This window comes from Ammospiza nelsoni, chromosome 3, assembly GCF_027579445.1.
Source record: "Ammospiza nelsoni isolate bAmmNel1 chromosome 3, bAmmNel1.pri, whole genome shotgun sequence".
In the NCBI taxonomy this organism is placed as follows: Eukaryota; Metazoa; Chordata; class Aves; order Passeriformes; family Passerellidae; genus Ammospiza; species Ammospiza nelsoni.
The window spans coordinates 88,513,911-88,540,236 of NC_080635.1; the positions used below are offsets into that span (position 1 = coordinate 88,513,911).

At 40.7% G+C, this 26,326-nt stretch overlaps 1 protein-coding gene across 7 annotated transcripts in view; it reads right to left on the minus strand.

Moving 5' to 3' along the window:
• Positions 1–4,100: 4,100 nt before the first annotated feature.
• The window catches only part of GCLC (glutamate-cysteine ligase catalytic subunit), a 36,736-nt gene continuing 14,510 nt past the window's right edge, over positions 4,101–26,326 (minus strand). For 3 of the 7 annotated variants that reach the window (XM_059467514.1, XM_059467518.1, XM_059467519.1), the window contains 14 exons: positions 25,585–25,767; positions 22,891–23,031; positions 22,096–22,154; positions 21,868–22,004; positions 16,238–16,312; positions 15,263–15,379; positions 14,294–14,432; positions 13,643–13,755; positions 12,885–12,977; positions 12,063–12,167; positions 9,918–9,999; positions 9,718–9,821; positions 9,505–9,625; positions 4,101–5,810 (listed from right to left, as the gene is read on the minus strand). In XM_059467514.1, the coding sequence (XP_059323497.1) occupies positions 5,605–5,810; positions 9,505–9,625; positions 9,718–9,821; positions 9,918–9,999; positions 12,063–12,167; positions 12,885–12,977; positions 13,643–13,755; positions 14,294–14,432; positions 15,263–15,379; positions 16,238–16,312; positions 21,868–22,004; positions 22,096–22,154; positions 22,891–23,031; positions 25,585–25,767 (1,675 nt within the window). In that variant the 3' untranslated portion in view covers positions 4,101–5,604. The remainder of the gene's footprint in view (positions 5,811–9,504; positions 9,626–9,717; positions 9,822–9,917; positions 10,000–12,062; positions 12,168–12,884; positions 12,978–13,642; positions 13,756–14,293; positions 14,433–15,262; positions 15,380–16,237; positions 16,313–21,867; positions 22,005–22,095; positions 22,155–22,890; positions 23,032–25,584; positions 25,768–26,326) is intronic. The other 4 variants (XM_059467515.1, XM_059467517.1, XM_059467520.1 and 1 more) reach the window with 4 other exon arrangements.

Genomic DNA, 26,326 nt, shown 5'->3' on the forward strand with positions numbered 1-26,326 from the left:
CCTGGAATTCTGCTGTGGCTCTGGCTCCTTTTCCCCTTTATTTGGCTGAGAACAGCTGTTTTCCTCCCAGCTCACTGCAGTGACTCTTACCTTAGGAGGACACCTAGGGCTGGCTCTGGCCTTAGCAATGAGCTCTGTTCAGCCTCATCCCCGTGCCTTGAGCACACCCCAGTGAGGACTCTGCCTGGTTCCTGCTCTCTGTGCCCAGGTGATTTCATTTTGCTGGCAATGGTCACGCTGCCAAAGCCCAGGGATCCCATCAGAGTTTACATTGCATTGCTCTGCTTCACCCTGCCAGGGTGAGAAGTTACAGGCAGAAGTGGTTTGTGCTCAGTGGTGCAGTTTGTGTCTGAGACAGAGTACAACAGCCCCATCTCCTGCTCTCCAGTCTGGGGGGTCTGAAGAGCTGGCTGCCAGCTTGTCCTGCCTCCACTAACATCCCATGCCATCCTCTGTCCTACTGCTCTTTAGAATCAGATGCCTGTAGCTGATGCCAGTGGGATGAATAACACACAGAAATGCTGCAGAGTGGGATGAAAGGTAGGAAATGTGGGTGATGCCAAGTCTTGTTTCCCCTCAGCAGAGGTTTTTTTTTTGCTGGAAGGCTTTCCTGTTTTTCATTAGGCAGCTGTGTGACGGTCTCTGGGCAAGGAGTCCCAGTCCCTTGTGGTGCCAAGAAAAACACTCCAAGTTCTTGGCCTCTGAATGCTCATGTGGTGAGTAAGCTGGCAAGGATTAGATGTCCAGCTCTGCCTGTGCATGCACAGATGGGAACAGACGGGAAGGAATATAGTCCAAGCTAGAAAATGGCTGAAGGGAAAGAAGAAACATAACTGAAGAATGCTGGGGAACTTGAGGTCGTCTTGGCACAGATGCTTCCCCAGCACAAATCAAAGAGTAGAGAGAAAAATGGAACCCCTCAGGATGGCAATAGGCTTCTTTCTTTCATTCTTTCCTCTTCCCTGTCCCCAGTCACCTCTTCTGAACATGATCTGCCAGAGCAACACATAGCAAGCAACTCCTCACTGCCACACAGACTGGCTGTAGTCAAGGCACTCCTTAAGATCTTTCATCAAAATCTGTACCATCACCCTGTACCATCAGATAAAAATCTTCTTACTTTTGATCTAATTGCATTTAATACGAGCTTGGACTTTTTCCAGAGTAGGAACAATTGTTGTTGCTTAAATATTTTATAAACTAGCATTTTTTCTGGCCAGAACACAAACTCTTAGAAGTCAATGATGAGGAGCCATCATGTACCAACATTTTTTTTTTGGACACAATGTGGCTCTGGGTATTATTTTAACTTTCCTTCACTGGGAAGTGAAGGAAAATTTACTTTTTACTTTCTCACTGTCAACATGACTTTAGTTTTCCCTTTGTGTCATGTCACAGGGATGTAACTTTGGGGTAAATTTGTGATACATAACTAAATTCAATGGCTAAATTAACATAGTTTTCGAAGACTGAGAGAAGAGTTTACAGCCATTTCTTGCTTAACATAAGCCATAGTATCTTGCCTAGTTGTTCAATTCTTAAGGCAGCATTTACAGTTACACTTTTCTTCAGGAAAGACATTGCTTTGTTCAGAGGGAGACACAATGCTGCTACACAAGCTGCAGAAGCCTGCATTTACTGCTCCCACTGCTGTAGAGTGAATCCTCATGCTTGAGAGGGAATGGGCAGAAAGTGTTGTAGCGTGCAAAGCCTTCCTGACTTTACCTGTCTAGGAGAACCTTACCAGGAGATTCCCATTTCTAAGGGAATCTTATTCCAGGGAACACTGTATTTGGTTTGCATGGCCCTATTTTGGTATTGGGTAGGCCATAGGGGTGGCTTGTGTGAGAAGCTGCTGGAAGCTTCCCCCATGTGCAACAGAGTCAATGACAGATGGCTCCAACATGGACCTGCTGCTGGCCCAGGCTGAGCCCATCAACAGTGGTGGTGCTTCTGGAATAATATTTTTAAGAAACAGGGAAAAAACTGTGTATCAGCACTCAGCTGGAAGAGGGGATGTTGGAACCCAGGACGTCCCTCTGGCTGTCCTGAGCAGCCAAGACCCCTGCCAGGGGGCTCAGAGACCCTGGCACAGAGCCCAAGATACCTGTGGTTTTGATTATGACCCGTGGAGCAAGTTACCAACCTTGGATGAAGATCTGCAAGCCACGACAGTTTAAGCTGAATGATAGTGAATTTATCACGGGGTAAAAAAGGAGATTTTGGGGTTTTTAGAATGGGGGTTCAAAGGACAAGATAGAGGAATCCGGGTGTGTCCAGCCTTTCTCCTTCTTCTTCTTGGCCTCCATCTTCTGCTCTGATGTTGGCACTTTTAGATTGGTTTAGAGTAGAAGCTCACTGTCTAACATAGGTGATAGATATTGGAAAGTAATTGTATACGTAGTTTTTAGTATAAAGACATAACACCGCCCTGGGGGCAGGAAGAATGCCTCTGACTGTCTTGCTGAACAGACCTCAGCTGGACAGGAGAAAATATTTTATAGATAAGGAACAATAAACCTTGAGACTGAGAAATGCAGAGCTCGGACTCCTTCTCTGAGCGCCAGGCTGGGAAAAGAGACTTTCTAACTTTTCTCTGAGTTACTCTGACCAGAGAGAGATCCCGAGAAGGGGAGTGAGAATATGTGTGAGAAACAACTCTGCAGACACCAAGGTCAGAGAAGGAAAAGGGGAAGGTGGTTGGCTCTCCAGGTGACAGAGCAAAGATTCCCTGTAGCCCATGAAGGCCTGTGGTGATGCAGAGACCCACCTGCAGCTCCTAGAACCCCCAGCAAAATAGATGGATGCCCAAAGGAGGCTGTGATCCTGTGGGAAATCCACAATGGCACAGGCTCCTGGCAGGATCTGTGGCCCAGTGGAGGGAGGAACTCAGGCTGAAGCAGGCTTGCACCATTGTGAGAAAGGCAAGCTGCCTGCAGAGCTCTGTGCACACACAAAAGGACACATTTTAAGGATGCAGGCCATGATATAAGTATGGCAATAATAACCCAGAAACAAAGACACTTGAACATAAATAGTCTGATGCAAGAGAAAACTGGAATCAGATTTCATAGCATCCAGACCTCTGAAGATCACAATGGAAGCTCCTAGCTGAAAATGGAGTGTAGGCATGAAGGGTGCTACTGGGGCTGAACTGAGACCAACACAACGATCACTGAAAGTGCCATGACTGATGCATAGTCAGTCTTTGGGCAAGGAATCAATCACAATTCACCTCAAGTGCTGATACTTCTTCCCCTCCCTTTGCTCACATGACTGATGGAAAGGTCATTATTTCCACTATAGCATTTCATGACTGCAGAACCAAAAGTCCTGTATGCATAGCCCAAAGAAGCTTCTCATGCTCTCTGCAAAAGGCCAGCCAGGGCTTGAGGCTTGGAGTAGGGTTTGCTTCTCCATCTCAGAGTGGGCACAGATAGAACAGAGCCACCTCTAAGTTGTATTCAAAGACAGTGGCAAAGCTTGCCCCCTGTCCCTGCAGCAACTCTGGTTTGCGCTGACAGCCTTCAGCACACTAGAAAGAACAGGCTGGATCACATACATGAACTCTTCATCTAGTGAGTGTACAATACTTAGACATGCAAGCAAACCTTAACTTCTACAAGTTTAAGGTAACTCTGACTGCAAACATGCATGACTCAAAAAACAGAAGCAGCTCTGTGTTTGATCTCACCCATCCCTTCTGGAAACATGCACACAAGAAATCAGGAGGGAAATTTCCAGCCACAACTTTTTAGGCATCATGACAAAATGTTCTCTATCTTACAGGACACATAGTTGGCCAGAGGGATGCTTCAATGTCAACTGAAAGGGAATAAGGACATGTATTGAAGCAGTACCAGCAGAAAAGCATTCCAACTATTTTTAAGGGTTTTCCAAGCATAGTGGCTCATATTGTGTAATCAGACAGATGCTACAGTTTTAACAATAGCAAGGACTTCTTTGCTGTAGGAGTGTCAGACCATTTGTCTGAGTCCTGAGCAGCTCCACTGTGAACAAAGTAAGTCTGGTTTGTACCTGCCAGGTATGCAACTCCTCCTTTTTGAATCTAAAAATGTGGGTTCAAGTCATGCAAGTGATCAACAAATACTGCAAATTTTATTTTTATTTCCTTGGTACAGAAACTAAATTAGCATATGCCTACATCTTAATTAAAACAAATTCACCACTGCAGAGAAAAAGTATTCTTTTTATTCTCTAAAGCACACCTGTGAACACAGAATGAAGTGTAATTCAGTACATAAAAGCTTCTTGGTGTACCTCTCACTGCAGTTTCTCCATTAGTTCTTTTAAAAAAATCATTAGATCTTAGGGATTTTAATATGCTTCCACAAGCTTTGCATCTTCTACCCCTAATGCAATTCACTTTTAGAAATCAGTTAAGAAGCTAAATCAAAAAGGCCCCGTAACTTTGCTTTATTTACAGATACAATGGCTGAATTGAAATAGATTACAGTCACTCCCAGCACCAGCTTCCAATTCAAAGGATTAGTGCATTCCAAAATTTCTCTTTCAACTGTTTTCTAGAGGGGATTAAATTGTCCATAACTACAGCTATGTAGGTAATCCCAGCCACCTACATGAATTACCTTAGAGAAAATAAACGTGCTGACAAAAATATTTATAATTAACAAAATGACAAAATGAGAAAGTCAACCTTCAGGAAGAATGGACAGAAGTTTGGTTTTGTGCTGCACTCATTGCTGACTATGGGAGCAGCAGCAGCAGTGTGGGAGAAGAGCAGTTAAGCAGGCTGGAGTCCAGAGCAGGTGTCTCTGGTTCCTCTGTGAGGAGGGCTGTATGTCCAGCTCTCATTTCCTCCTCCCTTTCCACACATCTCCCGTTATTACTTTTTTGTGAAATCATCAGGCAGATTTTCTGAACTGAGACAGCATGCAGCTTATTTCAGAGGGGAAGAAAATAACTGCATCTGCAGGCAAGCTGACTTGCATTATTTGAATAAAGACAGATCTACTCCTCTGAGTTTTACAGTTTACAAATGGATGAAGGTCTTGTGGCAACTGAGAAACTACTGTAAGATTAACAGCTCGGATGCACGTATATTTGTCTGTTCTTACACGCTTTCAAAACCCAATGGAAGGAAGAAGCATCTGCGATTCAGGTAGATCCAGAAGGATTTTTTTTCTTACACAATAAGGTAAATTACTTAGCACATTCCAGGTTAAAAAAATTACAGTAAACATTCAGTAACTGGAATGCATATAATATACAAGTACCATTACATTTACAAAGCTGTTCATGACAATTTTTCTTTCTATATTAAGCATAAAAAAGTTACAAGCTAATTCACAATAACCTTAGTTACAATGTTATTAAAATACATTGATGTTAATCATAAAAATATTTTACTATTTACATGTATATTGTATAAACCTTAACAATAAGAATATGCCTATTTTAGGATGCCTTAAATGAATATTTAGGCAGATTGGCCCATTTTATAGTGCAGTATCCCTGTTTTGGTCTTCACACCATGAAACTGTACCAGATTCACAGTATCTTTGCTAGTGCTTTGCTAAAAGGCTTAATCTTTTTATTATTTAAGAAGCATTAATTCATTCATTACAAAGAGTCAGTTTTATTTCCACTTTGTTTCTTATTAAATCCTACCCCCAGTAGTTCAGGACACTCTGCCTGGCCTTGAGCAATTTGGTTGCATTTCCACATAAGGCTGTAATTAATTTCATCAGTTATCACACTGTCTTGCTTGTAGTCTGGATGCTGCGCGATGAATTCCCTCATCCATCGAGCCACTGTCATTAACTCTCCTGTGGACAAGAGCAAATTAAATTTCACACTTTATACATCTAATTTAGCAGTAGAACACCTAGAGTTCTGTGCACTATATACACAATTACTGAGTAGCCCATGCTTTCATGAGAAACACATTCCTATACTTTTTGGTTTTCAAATATGGCTAAATGGCAGGCACAATTAAGCTTGACTTTTCCCTGATGGTCTAAAAGACACTTATCTGGTGCAGTTTTCCAGCTTTCAGATATTCCAATGACACAATGCAGAGAGAAGCAGAACCTGAACTAGAACAGGTGCTACCAACAGACTGTACAGCAAAAGGTCTTAAACATTTAATTTAACAGAGAATCTGGCAGAGATGAACAACAGACATCTCTGCACTACTACATTTATATAGAATAAGTTTGTAGTTGATCCATCCAACTGACCTGCTAGTTTTGGTCAGTCAACCCTGGGTTATTATTCTTCCTCTGGCAACTACTCTAGCAAAAAACAGGTTGGTTCCCAATTATACCAACTTCTGGTTTGTACACAGTGCCTCTGCTTCACTCCACAGTTCTTGGGTTGGTCAGCAGGTACCTAAGGGTCCCCAGCACCTCTGTAAAAGGTCACTGAACGACACACACCACTTGCAGGAGACTGGCAGCCCCATGAAGCTTCAGCTGGGGGCTGGCTGGACACCGGCGTCCAGGCTGCTGAATCTTGCTCCTGAATGCAGCACATTCAACCAAACCTTAACTAATACAAGTTTAAGGTAATTCTGAATGTTTTAAGACATTAAGATGGGCTGATGGGATGCTCAAAGAGCCTAAAAAAACTTTCATGGCTAGCTACCAGAACATCAGCTTCACTGTGAGAGTGGGAAGAGTCAATGGCTTCCACTACAGAAGTCTTTGGTTTAAGAATATTATAATAAAGCAAGAGGAATCAAGTTAGCGAAAGCATGAAGGAACACACAAGTAAAAAGTAAAAAGAATCCAACACTAAAAATATCCTATCAGTGGTTTTGAACAGATGTACATGAAGACAAATCAGAAAAACTGCAGAAAGTACCGGAAAGAAAAGCAGAATGAAAAAGGTTACTAGAAATCAAAATGTGCTTCCAAAAACCAGAAGTAATGTTTTCAAGGAATGGGGCCAGAGTTTACACTTCTACATAAGAGGGCGGGAAAAAAATTACTCAAGAGGCTTTATTTATTGAAGGCACTAAAACTCAACATGCAAACTTTCTGACACCAAAGAGAAGCAGGGAGCCTGCAAGAAAGTCAGTGGAGGCAGGAGCTGCGTAGAGTGAAGCTCAGGAAGAGACAGCTTTGCAGTGCAAGCAGGAGTGCAGCTCAGGAACAGACAGGTTTGCAGTGCAGCTCAGGAAGAGACAGGTTTGCAGTGCAGCTCAGGAACAGACAGGTTTGCAGTGCAGCTCAGGAACAGACAGGTTTGCAGTGCAGCTCAGAACAGACAGGTTTGCAGTGCAAGCCGTGCAGGCGCAGCGCCGCAGGAGCAGGGTCCAGCACAGCAACACGGACCCCTAGTGGCCAGGCAGCCCGGCACTCCCCATCCCGGCCCCGCCGTACCCTGCACACCCGCACTGGGAGCACAGCCTGCAGCCCTCAGGAGTGCCACACTGTGCCAGTACAGTATGGCACCACTGACTGCCAAAAGGTGTGAGACACTTCCCAGCAAGGAGGGGCAAAGGGGAGTTGTACGTTCAGGAGCAACAATATACTGGAGAGGTCCACACAATTATGAATGCTGATGACAAGTGAGAAGATAAACATGATCCTACAACACAGGAACTAGAAGGTGTATCATGGAATAACTGTGAAGAGCATTTAAATGAGAAAAACTAGAGAATTAATTTTTTCAAAAAGCATACCACAGAACTGTGTAATTTCTTGTTATATGACTTTAGGGGGAGCAAAAGTGTAACTGCTTCAAGAAAGGTAAGGCAAAGATCATGGAAAGCACATCTGTGAAGGCTCATCAAGCTCTGTGATTACTGCACTGCAGGCAGCCAGGAGAGCACACCAGGACAAGGACCACTCGATGCTGCTAACTCAGTACTGCTTGCATGAATAACTGGTGGTGGTCAGAGCTGCTGCCTGCCTAGCAATCTGTAGTCTCACTGAGTGGTGGCAGTCACACACCAGCTATACAGAGGCCAGGAGGGTAAGACCTGCTGTGCTGCAGGAGAGGAGGTGACTGAGGCTCAAATGAATTATGCCAAGGCAAGGTTACAGCCACAGCAGCTAAGGTGTCAGTGATCTTAATTCATGAGTGCTGTGTGCTTTCTCACCATTTGAGAAATCTGAAAAATGGCCACTCTTTGTGGATGTGACTCATACGAAACAGGCTGTGGATAAGGAACATTTGATTTAAGATCAAGAGTAAACTGGAATAATCCAAAGCTCACAGCTGAGAAATACTGCGGCACAGTAATACAATACCTAATGCTTTTTTATTCTGTGAATTCTAGTTCTTAAGAAGCTTCATTTAAAAGTAATTTCAGTTTGTAAGACCTGAACTATAAACCCTGTACTCTTATCTACCTCACGCTCACAGCTTTTAGGAGCTGACTTTTGCAATGACTGCAACTTTGCACCAGGCAGCAAAGCTTTTCTTTGGTGGGGAACACCTGCAGCTGGTCACTTGGCCTTAGGGAAAAGGCCTGCTACAGTTATGGATTCCTTATTTTCTCAAGACCATTTTTCTGAAGGAAAAACCCCCAAACAACAGACAAGGGAATGTTTAAAAACATGTTACCGTTCTGAAGAACTGTTAATGTAGTGAATTACCAGATAAGACAAAATCCTGATTTCCACCTCAGCTTTGGAAAGGTCTTTACCTAGAAGCTTCTACAGCAATTTTCAGGAATTAAAGAGGAATGCAGCCCTTTAGTTTAAAACTTGGGGCAGGGGGGAGGCCTAAGAGAAAAACATTCTTGACTTAGGAGGCTAAAATTAACCATCTAGTTAAATTTTCATCAATGCAGTTATACAAGTGATTTACACAAAAAAAGTTAAAAAGTTGACACAGACTGAGCTAAGCACACAGTTCTGAATTAAGTTTAGCCTGCATCTTTTACTTATTATACTGCTGCATTTTATGAAGATACATAAACAGTCATTATACACCTGTCTTGAAAAACATTGCAACATGAGAATGACTGTGGAAGAGCCTGCTCTGCTCCCCCTTGAAGGAATTCTGCTGCTAACAGAAGGACCTTCTTATCAGTGAGCTAAAGTCTAGGTCCCATGGTCTAGCAGACCTGAGTTTACACTTATGAATGCTTTGGAGTCACACCAGTAATATCAGGCAAGCTACAGACCCAGCCTCAAATACTCTTACAACACTCAAGTGACAGGGAAAGTGGACTAGTGTATGTTTAAACTACTACAAAGTGGACAGACAATACAGTGGCAAAACAGCAGTAAATGGTGTTGAAAACCAAAATTGAGGACTGGGTACGTACTGCCCTCTAAACCATAATTGTTACTCTATCAGTTACTCTGAATTTAAGTTCTAAAATGGATCACTAAACACTAAAGATCAAAAATAGACAGGACAAGATTTAAGCTAGAGAACACACTTGAGTCCTTTACTCTAATGATTTAACAGCTAACAAGACATCCACAGGTCCCATCAGTCTTATCCAATTAAAAGTAGAAAAATGCCAAGAAAGTCAATGTCCAAAAATATCAAACATACCAGAGGCTCTCTTTTTTATTAGCTTCAGGTAGTTTAGGATGCTGCATCTTGTATCCACATCCACTTCCATGTTTTCAAGATAGGAATTCAAAATTGGGATCAAACCTGGAAAGACTCCTTCCTGTGTAAGAGAACAGAATCAGCATAAAACACACTCAGTCTGGTTTCTGGGAGGGTAGAATAGGAAGTGTTCCAGGTAGAAGAGGCTATTACCTTCCCATTGATAATTGTGTCAATGCTCATTAAGGTGTACTCTTCTGCATCAGTGCTTGTCCCATTCTGTGCAGAGCCACATCCATCCAAAACAACATTTCCACCTTCATGTGACAAAGGGAAAGGAAAAAAATGGTAAAAAAGGCAAGACATGTGCTAAACATCCACAACAATGTTAGTCAGATTACTTGATGTGATACCTTTGCAGATATCTTTTCTGAAGTAAAACATTCCCTGTCGTACAGCATCTCTTTTCTGGGCCACCTTCATGTTTTCATCCACCTGGCAAAAAAAAAATATTTCAGAGATCTGTGCTGTGATACTTTAGAAAAGTAGGATTCTACCAAAACGTCACATTTGTGTTTCATAAGTTGAAATATCTACTATATTTCTTACTACTTCATCACACAAGGTCAAGCTGTGAAGCTAAGTTTTATTTCATTCTTCAGTGTCCAGAACAAACCCACCAATAGATGACATTTTATGAAACTGGGTCTCCGGCAGAATAGGTAATGGTATTGTGTTAGAACATGTTATGCTAATTTCAGTTTGGATGAAAACATAGGAACAGTTACAATTAACAGGTTATATCCCTTCTGGCAGACTTCTTTGCATATTTAGATGCAATTTAAATAAGTATGGAAGAAGAAAATTTCAATTTCCCTAGCCATAATTTCCTGCTTTTATTAACAAAATCCCCACTGTCTTTAGAAGAATTATCACTGTATTAAACAAATGTTCAGAAACAGCATTCAAGTAAGTTTGTATGAGAATTGTATCTATTCCATTCCAAACATGTTAGGTATTTAAACTTAGGTTGCCAGCAAAAAAGTTCTAAATTTCAGGCTTCTCAAAAGTCCCCAAAACTACGTTTGCTCTGACATAAAAATTGCTCTGTCTTTCTGGATGGAAGATTTTGTCCAAGTTCTTTGGTAATTAACATCATACAACTTTTGGACATTAGCTTTACCATATTGTCTTCAGAAAAAGGGATATTTCTCTGAATTCTTTGTCTGATATTGAACTAAAGGCTATGCAAAAGCTTCACTTACTTCTTACCTTCCACACCTTTGTTTTCAATTCACTTTATATTATGAAACCTATTTACACAACAGGTTGTTTTGAAAGTTTGAAAGAACTCCAGTCCCAGCTGATGAGTGTTCAACCACATTCAATCAGACAGCCAAGATTAGTGTGAGATTAGCCCCACAACCCCCTATTATTTTATGTGAAAGAGGCAGGCTTACCAATGGTTGTGCAATTCTGTGTTGCATTACCTGCCAAATTGCTTGGCAAGCTTAAGCAATTTTAAGCCCCCCAGCCCTGCAATTCTGTTCAGGTTCTTTCAGCACCTGATCTCTTATTCACTCTTAACTGGTACTTATAATTTTTGTGCTTTTGAGACACTCAAATAACAATGTAATTATGCAATCTAACCGCTAAACTGCTGCATTATTCATGGAGTCTGAACTCCCTGACATCTCCTTTTAGAAGTCATACCAACTCATACCATGTATGAATGGTATGATTACTGTAAATTTATGACTTCAATATTTTTCTCCATTTTAATTAAAAAAACTCTATGAAAAGCCACAGGATACTGTGGCTATGCAGGATTTTCCAGTATAGTGTCAAAAGCCTTCTGCCCTACAAGATCTTTTTTAAAGCTACCTATAACATCACAGGAATATCCATCTAAAAAGACATTTTTTGGTCAAGTGCCTCAGAAAAAGGACATGCAAGGACAGTTTCACACAAAACAGTTCAGCAATTGTGAGGGCAAGATTAAAGAAAAAAGTACATTTTGCATGGCTTGTCTGTCTAAAGGCAAGCCACAGCTGTGACCAGAATCAGCAGTGTTTGTTTCCACTCAAATACTGTGTAACACTAAGCATGCTGAACTCCCCCTTTCCCTCCCCACTACGTATAAACAAAACATAGAATAAGAGCATGAGACACAGGCAACATTAATGTTTAATAAGTCTAAAGTTTTTGAGTTCCACATATTTCTCCCCTGCATGTAAAATGGAGGAAACATACCCTTTCCCCCTTGTGACAATGCTATTTCTCAACATTGCTGCAGCAGTTCACTGCTAGGCATCACAGAAATTCCTACAGCGCTTGTCTATGTTTAATTCCATGAGACAGCAGTAAAATATTTGTTTAATATTGTAGAGTTTAAATTAATCCAAAGTACTGGTACAGATGAAAACTACTGGAAGAGAAAAATGACTGTTCTGTAAGTGGACAAGTATTATTTCCTAGCTAGGGGATAAAAAAAATGATGAAAAATCAGACTTGATGCCTTACATTTAGCTCTAACAGATCTGATCTTTCACACCTACCTTGGACAAAGGAATGAGAAAATCCAATTTATATGACAGAATCACTCTGGTTAGCAATACCACAAACACAACATAAGCAGAGTTTTCAAAGTCTGTTAACTGGACCTAGACATGAAAGGAGCAGAGATTCAATTACTTTGGGGAGAACACACCCATGCAAGGCCAGTGAGGACAGTTTGACTCAGAAGCTCATGCTGGCACTCGTGCTCACACACGCTGCCCTCGCCAAGGGCTGACCCACACACAACCACCAGCACTGACTTCCAGTGCACAAAGCACACACAGGCTGCAACAAACTCAACCCTGCAATTCCATGCAAAGCACACTTGTGTTTCAAAAGACTAATAACCTGCACCTTCAGGCTCTCTAATTACAGAAGTATAGTAGCATTTAAATTTCCACTCTAAAAGGATTAAATTCAGAGAGCTTAGAAACAGACTACTATAGAATAAAAGGACTTTGTGAAAAAAACAAAACTGTGACAGTGGAATTGTTCAGTACCAGGAAATGTACTAGAGAAATACAGTCTCTAGAAGCTAAATGGGGCTTTGTTTGCTGCTGCTTTAATACAAGCCTAATTCCTTTCCCCATCACCCCAAATCCATTAGCATGCGTTGATGTACTGCAGCGGATTCTCCTGTCAGTTACATTCCCACAGTCCATGTCTGATTAAATACTGCTGTCCACTTCACTTGCATCCAGCAAATCAAAGGGGAGAAAACACAGCACAAGTAATAGGAGTTTGATACTGGATGGCAGAATGCCTGGTACTTTTCCACTTAAAAGGAAATGTGCTCTTGTACATACTGATGTCTTCCTTACCTCCATAGGTCTGAATTCCACTCTCCATCCAATATCTGAATTTGGAGGTGGTGGCTTAAACCTCATTGTCTGCCAGTTTGTAGACTGAATATTCTGCAAAGCACATGAAATAATCTGTCACAATCAAGATGCACACCATTCTATATATAATATAATTGAAGAAAAAAAGCAGATAACTAGAGTCCTAGTGTTTTCTGTGGAACAGTGCAGCAGATTAGAGAAGTGGTTCCAAAGTAAGTGCTGTAATTTCCTAAAGCCCACAGTACAACTACCCAACCTAGGAGCAAACATGTTGTACTTTCTCATGCTGTTTTGGTTGAGTATTATGCACAAGATACCAAGGGACTGGCATGCAGCTGACTTTACTTTTTCATGAGGGGCTGACACATCCTGAACTAAAAAGGCCTAATATTACCACAGCTATTACCTCATGAAGCTGTAAAAGAGAGATTTCTACATAAATGAAATACAAACCAGGTTTCAGGAACCTTAAAAATTGACAGTTCCCCTTTACATTTATATACATAGCTATAATTTAGGATCTTCTTATTTTATTTAATTTAAAGTATAAGCCATCACCTTCTAAATAAAAGATAAAATGAATAAATGAATGTGCTTATAACTGCAAAGTCATATGCTAAAAAACTACCTGAAGTGAAAAAATTCTTAGCTAATACAGCCATCCTCCAATTCACTATTACGAAGATAGGCAATTATATAGATATATATTTATTAAATTCCTCTAAATTAGACATAACCTCAAAATGGTCGGATTCATTTGCATCATCTAGATGTATTTTCTCCTCAAACAAAGTCAATGGGTCTCGAATGAACAAGTGTGCAATATGCTGTGCCAAAAGGTGGTCAATACCTACAAAATGAAAATTCAAACAAACAATTCATACACATCAAAACAGGCTCTAGAAATATTTTTTTAACAATTTTTTAAACAGGAATGAAAGCATCTAACACTGAAGTGCTACCTCAGCCCACCACATCCTGTTAAAGTGATGACTTCAGGAAGGAAGGAAATGATTAAAAAGAGCAAAAACCCCCGAACCAAACAGGCTCTTGTTTGGAAATGGCAGCTGAGTATTGGTGTGGCTGCCATTCTTCCTGTTTTCTGATGCATTCTGTGCCATGTTTCCTAAAGCAGTTTGGCTTTCTCCATAAAAATAAACCATTAATTCCAGCTTGAGAAACTCAGTTTGATGCATTAGAGACAGTTTCTGTTACAAAAGAATCCTTTTTAAAAAACTCTCAAGACCACTCTGCACAGATACTTCCTGAGCAGGAAATCACTCTGAGGGCTGCACAATGTTTGTAACAAACAACAACAAAAACCACAAAATATCCCCACATACTGCAAACATAATTCTTAACCTGCTCATAATGAAGCAAACACTTACCTTCCTTTATTAGGTGCTCGTAGATATCTTTGTCTATTGTCAAATCAATGTCATTGTATTTCTCACCACATTCAGATAGATAACTGTCTATGGAATCATATCTGGATTTACTGATTCTATAATGGTTGTTCTTCAGTGGCTATATAATTTAAGAATACAATATTTTAACAGCTTGTTAACAATGTTACCTAAGTTTTGCTCACTAATGACACTTAAGTTGAGAATTACTATCCTATTTTAAAAACCCTACAACCTCAATTAAAATTATTAAAAGCATGGGTCTTAAATAGGCTCAATATAAAGTGATTCTGGAATTATGACTATTTTGTTTGCAGACATATATATCTGAGCAAAAAATCAGTAATCACACATTTACTAGAATTCTCTAGATGTAGAAATGTTTTCCTGATGTAATATGCCATTACCCCAAGCACCTGGAAAGCATTAAACACATATCAACAGTTTCACTATGTGCACACTGTTAGAGATGTTCTTAAAATAGGTAGTTCAAGAAAATTAAATTAAATATATCAAGTAAATTTAAAAAATTATTAATTTTATGTAATTTTGTAAGTGCATTGAATGGAAATTCCTGCTTAGAGAAATTCTACAAGTTCTTATACCTGGCTCTCTTGATTTAGTTCTAGTTTATACTACTCAGCAGCACCCACTATTTAATCTAATGCAACTTTTGCCTTTTGGGCTCAAGCATAAATTAGCAAGTTTCCTCACTTGGGGCCCTTTTCAGCTAGCTGTGGAAGACTGGGATTCCATACCTAATTAAAAGTATGTATTTGTTAACACAACCTGACCAACCAAGGCGAGTGTTTACACCATCTCTCCTGTATTTACCACAAACACCATCACACTTCCTCACTAGGGATTCTGATGAGCACAAGCAGACTGTGATAATGAAGATTTAACTGTTTTGCCCCAAAGCCCCAGATGCCTAGGAGGAGCACGGCGTACCTCCAGCCCCCGCTCCTCGCGCGTTCGGTCATCCACAGAGGCAGAGATCACGCCCCAGCGACAGTCAATGTCAGACACGTAGCCTCTGTAGAATGGAGACGCAGCACTCAGCGCCATCTAAAATGGAACAGCTGACATCAAAACAAAGGACAGGCCAAGGAACCAGAAGCAAAGTACAACCCCACTGGAAAGGGATCCAGAAGGAGCTGAAGTATATATATATTTCAGTTTGACATCCAGCCAAAGCCTGAATAACCAGAAATATCTCAACTGCTGCCTCCAAAAAACGCCTGGGTCAAGGGTTAGCATTCCTTAAAGTGGCTTCTTACACTCTCCAAATGTTTCACCTCTACAGATCAGCATTTCAGGAATGCAAAACTGACACTGGCAGAAGCACTTCTGAGACAAATCAGCAAGTATTCTGCTTGCTCACTTCCGAAGTTCACCTGGCAATTATTTTATTTTGTTTATTTTTGTTTGGCCAGGCACCTTAGTAACACAGCTGGAACATACCTCACTCAGGGTAGGATCTTCTCATCATTCAGACCAGACAAATACTTTATAAGCAAATACATGCTTATAAAAGGGACAAATTTAAATTACTTAAGCTGAAATCCTCTGTAGCACCAGAGGGTTTTCAACACCAGTTGGAAAATTAAAAATTGTTTTAAGACCAAGCTTGCCTTGCTTTCATGAAATCTGCCCAAATCTATTTCTAAAACTATTTAACAAGAGTCTCACGCATGTGGGAGTGAGAGATGAGGGGAAGAAATAGACACAACGGCCAAGAAGGAACAGATATTATCTCTTTTGTGGTGTCATTTGCACATTAAATAGTTAACACGACCCATGCGGCAACCTAGTCTTCTCCCTGAGTACCCAATTTGTGAGCTTGCAATTTGGGTATTATTTTTTAAATATATAGTGATTTCTGCTATTAAGGAAGAGTTCATCTGACAGATGTCCATTACTCACCACAATGGGACAAATTGTAGCTAGCTGATCATAGAGATACCTTGCTTCAGAAATGCTGCAAGCCTGAAATGTTACCTGTTGGAAGATGTACAATTGCTGTCAAATTTCTATCATCATACAACAAGCACAGTCTTCCTAGATTTAAAATCAACTATATAATAAAATTATTAATATACTAAAAATTTTAGGGTTTTTTGTTTGGTTTTGTGTGGGTTTTCCCCTAAGTCTTGGACACATTTCTGCCCTACCTATCAGCAGCACTTATATTACAAGCTTCTTTCCATGTCATTTCCATATTCATTCAGACCATAATGCTTCTATGGTGAGGCTGAATATACAAACACTTGCCAGAATCAAAGAAAACTGAGTTAACATCTAGAATACACATGGGTGAGTAATGCACCTTCAGGAAGTAAGCCAGGAACCTACTTAGAACAACAGTCAGACTCTATTGTAGATTTAACATTTGTTTTATGTGATGCTAATCCTGTTTTAAAGAACATTTCAAGATGCCTTTGATCCTGAAAAACTGTGGAGAAAAAAAGAGTATCTGTGTGTCTACTGTAACTTTAATTTAAAAAAAAATTCCAGCTTTTTCTGTATTAGAGGCTAGAACCCAGCAAAAAAATAGAAAAGAAATATTATTTGCAGAAGGCATTAATGCTTTGGGAGTCCTACCACAGGCAGGAATAGGTAACTCCTTTGTAATATTTTGGTGAAATTTACTCAGAGCACATCAAACAAAAGACACATTTCTAGTAGCAGACCTTACTCTCTAGACTTTGTAAACCAACACTTTATGAATTTAAAAAATCCACAGAGTGACCAGTCTCAAAACTCCCTTTGTCTTAGCAGTTTATGTATTCACAGATCAGAAGAAAACAGATGGGAATGTACACCTGTACTATCATAACATTATACAAGAGGCTTCAGCTCTAAACCAGCAGCTCTGCTTGCTGTCCTGAAGAATTCCAGTTGTACACAGGCTTTCCTCTTCCAAGTATAGTAATTAGAATGACACACAAAACACAAATTTTCTTCTCAGCTTGCCACTAAACCAAACTGCACCTCAAGTAAGACTAAAAAATAACCCAACCAACAAATCCCTCCAAAACCCCCAAGTTCACTGGATGGATTTTTTGGGGGGTGTTGATGATGGTGCTATAGGGAAAATATGGCATTTGTTTGTGTTTGTCTTTTAAAATCTTCATCCAATATTCATTAAAATATCCCAAATTAGAAAACAGCTGTGCTGTGGAGAAAATATTCCTTCTGCGTCTATCCTCCAAGTGGCTTGTTTTGTTTTTTCAGAAAAAAAACCCCAAGCAAACAAACAAAAACCCAGGTGGTTAAAAGACAAGATTAAGTATTATCTTGCAGAAAAGCAGCTAAGTATGATTTCTCATCATTAATTTTGGACATTCAGCACTAGGGAGCCAGCCTTGGAGTGGGGGTGGGTGCACAGGACACCTACACTCGTTCCCCAGACAATGACATTTGCCTCCCTTTTCCTTTTATGTTTATTCCAAACCACATTAAATCTGAGATTCAACACGGTTTCTAGGCAAATGTCCCACTAGGGAGGAAAAGGGCATGGCTGTCTTGTCCAGAAGGGCTCATGCTCTGCCAGTGCAGGCCATCCCAGCCCAAGCTCATCAGGACATTATTTTTAACTCTGGAAATGCATCAAACCAAGTTGTAGCTTGGTGTGCAGTACAAAAAAAATAGAACAAAAACCAAACCAACAAGACCACCCCCCAAACAGGAAAGGAAGTATATATACTACAAACTACCTTGCAAAAACAGGTGGGCAATACAGGTTTTCTTCTAGTCAGTTATCAGGAATTATCAGTTGATAGAGAAGCAGCTGCCAGCCTTTTCATTCTCCCTTTGATGATAGCAGGACTACCGAATTTGAATTTGGCCACTTATTACCAGAATGTAATAATAAAATGAAGCAGTATGCAATAGTAAAATAGTGCTCCTTTAATAATGTTTTAAAAATTCATACAATGACTGAATAAGGATTTCTTTTCTTAGTCTTAAATAAGAGAGATAGTATGAAACAAGCAAACTAACACCTTGTAAAACCACACAGTATTATGTACCCTTTACTATCTCATCAGACTCACCCTAATTTGCCCTAGTGGCAAGAAACCATATGTAGCACATGTCAAGAACTTTTATTTGTACAGCTTTGGTAGTTTCTCAAAGGGAGTGATTTTTATGAGGTTTTCTGTCTTTCCTATGAAACAAGAAGAGCTTAGATGATTTCCTTTAATCCTATAGAGAGTTAACACCAGCCTCTTCCTAACTCTGCTCCAAGACTGTGCTGGCAACAGGCACATTTTATCAAGAGTCAAATATACCATGATTACCTAAGGTGGTAGTGCCCAGCATCAGAGAAACATTTAAAGCAAATAGAAAAGGAAAAGGATTAAAGCACTCTTAATATTCAGCACCTGGATTTAAAGGGAAGATACTGTAAGACAGGAATATCTTGGGCATATTACTAAAAAACATAGAAAGTGGGCATGTTCAAATGAGAGAAAACAGAATCAAGAACATCTTCCAGTACACAGTCAGAGAACATGGATTTGGTAGACTTGTGGTACAAGCAGTAAGAAGACAACTCCTTAGCAAATAGCTAAAAATATTTAAGAATGAGAAACTTTATATAGCATGATGTTTGTAAATGAAATAAAATTATACAAAAGCAGAAAGCTACTTATTTTTAAAAATATTCTTACAACCTCTTGCCACTTCCTGCTTTTGCTGTTCTAAGGGTGCAGAAGAAGGAAAATACACAAATGAGTAACTGAAAAACCTCTCCCATTTGTACAAGACAGCTCAGTTTCCATCGTCACAGTGTCCTTTGGTCATGCCTAAAAGATGAGCAGAGTAGAGGATGACCTTTCACACTCAAAGTGCTGGAGTTTCAGGAGCAGGTGCTTGATCAAATGAGGCTTGACCAGTTCAAGAAACTCTCTCAGCAAGTCATCCAGTTATGTTTGAATATTAACAGAAAAAAAACCCATAGAGCAAGTGAATAAACCTGGTGTATTGGACTGGCCCTGGCTGGATGCCAGATACCCACTAAAGCCATTTAATCACTCCTCTCTTCTGCTGGACAGGGAAGGCTTAAGGATCAAGGTAATGCCAGGGAGAGAACTCAGAATCAATTAGATTGGCAAAGATCCCTGAGATCACCGAGTCCAGCCTATGACTGAACACCACCTGGCCAACTAGACCATGGCATGGAGTGCACATCCAGTATTTCCTTAAACACCTCCAGCTACAATGACTCCACCACCTCCCTGGGCAGCCCATTCCAATATCTAATCAGCCCTTCTGTGAAGAATTTCTTCCTGATGTCCAATCTGAACCTCGTTAAGTGCAGCCTGAAGCCATTCCCTCTTGTTCTGGCGCTGGTTGCCTGAGAGAAGAGGCTGATCCCAACCTTGCTACAGCCTCCTTTCAGGCACTTGTAGACAGTGGTAAGGTCTCCCCTGAGCCTCCTCCTCTCCAGGCTAAACACCCCCAGCTCCCTCAGCTGCTCCTCACAGCCCTCGTGCTCCAGACCCTGCCCCAGCTCCCCTGCCCTTCCCTGGACTCACTCCAGCCCCTCAGTGTCTCTCTCACAGTGAGGGGCCCAGAGCTGGACCCAGCACTGGAGGTGAGGCCCCAGCAGTGCTGAGTGCAGGGGGACAATCCCTGCCCTGCTCCTGCTGGTCACACTATTGCTGACACAGGCCAGGATGCCACTGCCCTTCCTGGCCACCTGGGCACACACTGGCTCATGTTCAGCTGGATGTCAACCAGCACCCCCAGGTCCTCTTCCATCAGGCAGTTTTCCAGCCACTCTGTCCCCAGCTTGCAGCTCTGCATGGACTTGTGGTGGCCAAAGTGCAGGACCCAGCACTTCCTCTTACTGAACCACCTACAACTGGCCTTGTCCCATCGATCCAGCCTGTACAGGTCCCTCTGCAGAGTCTTCCTACCCTCCAGCAGATCAACACTGACACAATTTGGTGAGGTGGAGCTCATTGACCAGTTACTGTCACGGAAAAAACAGCTTAACTTGGGGAAATTAACTGAATTCAGAACAAGTCAAATCAGAGTAGAGCAATCAGAAATATAAACTAAATCTTAAAATTCACTTCACTCCCATATTCTCTACTTCTTCCCCTCCCAGCAGCGCAGAGAACAAGGAATGAGGGCTGTGGTCAGTTTGCCACACATTGTCTCTCCTGCTCCTTTCCCCTCACACTCTTGTGTGGGGTCCTTTCCCTGGGACAGTCCTCCAATGAACATGTTCACTGCTCCAACATGAGTCTTTGTCCTGGCATCAGCTGGGATAATTACTTTTGTTCCTAGTGGCTGGGTACAGTATGGAAATAATGCTGATAACACTCTGATGTTTTAGTTCTTGCTGAGTAGGGCTTATTCTAACTTAAGGACTTCTCAGTTTCCCATGCTCTGCCAGTGAGCAGCTGCACAAGAAGCCAAGGAGCACAGCTGGGACCTGAACTGGCCAAAGGGATAGCCCATCCCATACCATATGGCATCATGCTCAATACATAAACTGGGGAGTTGGCTGAGAGGGGCCAATTGCTGCTTGGGGACAGGCTGAGCATTTGTCTGCAGGCTGTGAGCAACTGTTCTGCTGAGCATTGCTTTCTTCTCAAGTTTTATTCCCTCTCCTCTTCTCTTCATTACCACTGTCATTATTTTTTATTTTATTTCAATTATTATGCTGGTTTTATCTCGACCACAAGTCTTGTTCTGATTTGCCCCTCATTCCACCAGGGCCAAGGGGGTATATGTGTGTATGGAGGGAGCAATGGCATGGTACTTATTTGCTGTCTGGGGTTAAAGCACAGCAGCCTCTCTCATGGGCTACACTTAATTAACTGCTCCAGCATGAGTCCCTTCCACAAGGTCCAGTCTTTCAGGAACTGAGTGCTCCAGCACAGGTACTCCATGGGGTGACAGGTCCTGCCTCCTTCGTGCATCCATCTGTTTTGGTGTGGGGTCCTCCAGGGGCTGCAGGTGGATCTCTGCTCCAACACCAACCTCCTGCCTTACCATGATCTTCTCTGCAGGCTCCAGGGGAATCTCAGCTCTGTCACCTTGAACACCTCCTCCCCCTGCTTCTTCACTGACCTTGGTGCCTGCAGAGCTGTTCCTCTTACATACTCTCATTCCTATCTTCACCTGCAGTGTCATTGCACAGTGTTGTCCCCTCCTTCTTGCTGTATGTACCTCAGAGGTGCTACCACTGTCACTGGTGGGCACAGCCTTGGCCAATGGTGGGTCTGTCTTGGACCAGCTGGCATTGGCTCTGTTGGACATGCAAGAAGCTTCCTTCTCATGGGAGAAGCATCTTCTCAGAGCAGCCACCCCTGCAGCCCCTCTGCTAGCAAAATCTGGCAACAAAACCCCAATATATTTGGATTTTAAGACTAGAATACTAGATATACCACTTGCTCTTTTATCTCCCTTTTTGCCACACTGATGTACAATGCATCAGTTGAAGAAAGTGAAAGTAGACATAAGACAAATCTTAAAAAGGGAAGTGTTGAGAGAAGACAATGTGTAGTAACATCTTGAAAGCAGATGCACTTTACCTGGAGGCAGCAGTTTCCCATTCCAAAACCCATGGCATCCATATATATGTAGTCTGGCTTAGCTGCCTTTGCTGCTTCTCCATCATCGTAAGGAAATGTTTCAACGAAAGGTGATGGTGTGTTCTTATCTTTAAATACTGTGTGGAAAACACAGGCACTCAGTAACTCAGAGCATGAGACTAAACAATCACTTTGAAAAAGAACAAAGATCAGACTGAATTTACTCACTTGGTACATTTATCACAACCTTCTCTCCTCTTCGGTGTCGAATGTTTCTGGTCAGTGTACTACAACAAAAGAAAAAGTTTTTTGAATGATATGAAATTTTCTCTTTATGCAAATATTTTTGCACCTACTTTCTAAACAATTTTTAGGGTTTCGGAATGTCAAATTTCTATTTGTTTTGAGCACTCTCCTTCAGGATGCTTCTTCTCCTAGTTTTAAGATAGACTGTACAAGATACAACACTGAATTTTTCTTCAGTAAAGTCAGTCTTATTTTGATGGACTTCACAGTACTATTCTAACAAACAGTAAAAGGCTACAGACCTGAAGAATACAAGGCCAAGTTAAAAGGTATGGTCAGTTTTAAAACACAATGATTTTCATTGGCTGAAGTCTCACTTTACAGTGAGAAGTACATTTCAGAGTAACTAGGGCAAGCTACTGGGTTCAGAGATGTCAGTGTGACATACCTTAGGGAGAGCTGGATTAACCATGATGGAAGCATTTAGGCACAGGACTTCGAACTGGAAACACTTTTGCAGGAGCAAAATCAACACTTTTTGCCCCGTAACAGTGTGAACTATTATACAAAGTTCCTTTAACTTAACAGTTAATTTTCTTAAGACACTTTGAAAAGAAAATTCATGTCATCACAACCACTTCTGTCCAAGTCCTTCTGATATCTGCAGCAACTAGCCACAGTGCGCTCTATTCCAGTAATGTAAAGAATTTGCAGATGTCTGTGATATTTAGGTAGAGACAAAATATTTGATTTTTTAAATTTTCCAAATATTCTTACCTAAATCTAGGATGTTTATTGATGGCTTCATCTGGAAAAAAGAGCGATTTTGAAGCTCCTCCTTCTACTGGTGTTGGTATACAATCCGGCAGTGTAAACCCAGGACAGCCTAACCTATGTAACACAACAATGAGATCCAAGCTGTAATGGAAACAGACTGTGATTTTAGAACGGTCAGATGATCAGAGATTAGGATTCTAGTGGAGAGCCAGCCAACAACCACCTTCCACAGTAGTTAACACAGCCTTTTTTTTTAAAAGAAACCCCACTAGTCTATCATTAGACAGCAAACAAGGACATGTCCAGTGGCTGAAGCAGGAAACTTCAGTACTATGTGGGGTACACATATATTTTAGTGTGTTAGTGCTTGTTATTAATATTGACATGCAGCTGCATTCTGTGCTTCAAAGTTTATCTTGAGGATACAGGCTGACTGCCAAAGAAAGTTATCCAGCCCTACTCTTAACCATCTACCCCTTTTAAAAGATATGATTAACCAACTCTGTAAGAATTAGAGGTAGCTTCAAGTGGTACACATGTCCTAAGTCTTATAACACTTCTAGAATGCTGAAAACCCCTAGGAGACGAAAGTCATAAGCAAAGAAAAATTGAAGCTATTAAGGGTAAAATGCTGATAGATATGCAAGCTAATCAGAATACACCCCTCCCCTTTGGGAAACTCCATTTTAAGTTTCAGAGTCGCCTGAAACAAGAATAAGCTCTCAGTACAGCTGGGACAAAGGAACATTTGACAAGGCTGAGGTAAAGTAGCAGATTAGTTTCTCCATGTTGAACAGCAAAAAGGGCAAAGATCATGTTGAAAGGCTCTAGTATTTGGATAGTTAAAAAAAGATAGCTGATAAAATTACAAACTACTCAAAATATCAGGAAACACACTTCTGAGAATATTATTTATGTTCAATATTGTTTCTTCTTCCTGGTTTCAGTAAGTTGTCCTACAACTTGTAAAGCCAGCTTCATCACCTACCTAAGTGCTACACTGTAAACTGCTCCCTCCAGTCCCCAAGAAAGAAAACAACTTTCTGGCCCAGCAGAAGCGGCTCACAAATTTAGGAACTAGGGACACTTATTTAGTATCTAAGCTATAATTTTTTAATATTTAAGCATTTTCAAATAGTTCACTTTTAACTGAATTATTTTGATTTGAATAAGCTTACTTCTTTACCTTTCTTCTGTCAGCACTCTAATAATTTTTTTTGTCTTTTCAATTGCACAGATTTTAATATACATGTGTACATGCACAGATGCACACAGGCATACATACATGCTATTGTAGAGACAATGTGTCAAAAATCTTCAACCCTATGAAACCTCAGAAATACGTGTTAGCAAGACTCCAGTCAAACCAACAAGGATTTGAATGGGAAGACAGCAAAAGGCAGAAATAATAAACTAAATTAGGCTAGCCTAGGGAGAGCAATCTCTGAGGGATGAAAGTATGTTTGGAATGACCCATAAGTCATAAACAAACTACATTTCATTACTTACTGGCTTTCACTGAAGTTCAAAGTACTGCTCCTACAGTGATGTAGAAAGTATTCATCTGTATCTACAAAGGGATTAACAACTCCTCTCCCTGTATTCCCTGCATGACTGGGTCCAAAACATTTCTATGAAAAACTTATTAAATTACATAATGTACCTGTAAGGTTGCAGGGGAACCTGCAACTACTGATAACTACTTAAACACTGGACTTTAAATAAACTCTTATTACATCTAGTGTAACTCTAATAAAGGGAAAGTAAATTTTGTCAAAGAGTATTCTTAAAACAGCATTTGTGGGGCATTATGCAGATATTTTGGCACCATTGCTGCAAAGGCATATTTTGTATTGTTCCTCCTCTCAGCAAGAATTTTGGCCTATTGCATTCTGTATTACACATGAAACTAGTCAGTAAGGCCAGCTGCTTCTCTCCTACTGCAGAGCAACTTTTATACCATTATAAGCCTGACTATCTTCATTCACTTCACTGAGCAGGCTAGTTAGAACGAATGTAATAAATCTCTGCCTCGAATTGTATTTCAAAGGAATGTCACAAAATACAGTTTCTCCTAGATAATGAAGTTCATTCTAAATTTAATTTCTTCAAGAACTCCTTTACAACAATAAAAAGGATGAAATCTATCCTCTGTAAGGGTATTATTAACCCAGGAGAGATGCTCTCCTTTCTAGATTCAGTAAGTAGAGTATTGTGTAATAGAAGTACTAAGTCCAGGTGCCCTAAACTACCAGAAGCTTCCATGTACTTTAGTGAAAAAGTAGTATTAAAAAAAGATCATGTTGGCCATGTTTTGCAAAACTGCTACTCATAAAGAACACAGTTTGCAAAATAGGTAAAGAGAAACCTTTTCTATATAATTTTCTGTATCAACTCAAGGTGGTAGACTACTCTTTACTTACGAGTTAACACTTTATGTTACAAATATTCAGCATTCTCTCCGAATACAAAATCACCACAGGTTAGAAGCAACCTAAAAATTTAAAAGATGCTTATTTCCTTGTCTCATTGCAATAAAAATTTTAGCAAACATGACTGGAACATAAAAGCCAAAGTACTTTAATCAAATAATATTTTCCCCTATTTATTGAACAGTTTAGTTATATGCAGGAAGGAGGAAAAGTGTATAAGGAGAACAGGAAACATGGCATTACACTTCAACAACCATGTCACCTTGGAAATGATGTCACCGTGCAAACAGCCTCATTTTCTTTGAGTACAGAAGCAGCCTCCTGCCGTCTTTTCCTCATGTTGTCTTGCACAGTGTTGAATTCAGACATGGTTCCCCCATATGGCTGTCCAGGTGTTCCTTCAATCATGTAACTTCCATATTCTGGTCTCCAGAGTGTTGGGTGACTGTAATGAAAGAAGAACCACTGATGAATTATTTGTGAGAATTTCAGAAATTAATACCACTTGCAAGAAAAGTCTAATATTTGTCAGAGGAACACAATGTACCTTCCAATGCACCTCACCATCAGGAAGTGGTGAAAAGAAAGCAAAGTGCACTTTGGCACTAACAGTGCTGCTGTGTAGTACAATAAGCAGGATTTGCCCAGGCCAAATTGCAGTCACCCTTAGCATCTGTCTCAAGCTTTGTTTCTTGGGGTTTTAACCAGACCCAGAAAATACAGATCACTGCTGCTTTCCACAGGAGAGGACAGGGGAAAACTTCCCTGCCATTCTTACATCTACACTTCTAGCCAAGAGATACAGGAGCAAGTACACATGCACTTTATGGGACATGGATTACTGCATGCACACAGACAAAAAATCAGAGCAAGACAAAACAAGCACCCAAACTGCAACTTCTGTGGGCTCACCATTACATCTTCCTTTATTTCAAAGCATAGAAATTTCAAAGCAGAAAGTGCATGGACTGCCTGCAAGTGTGCTCAAAAACTTTCACTTCCTG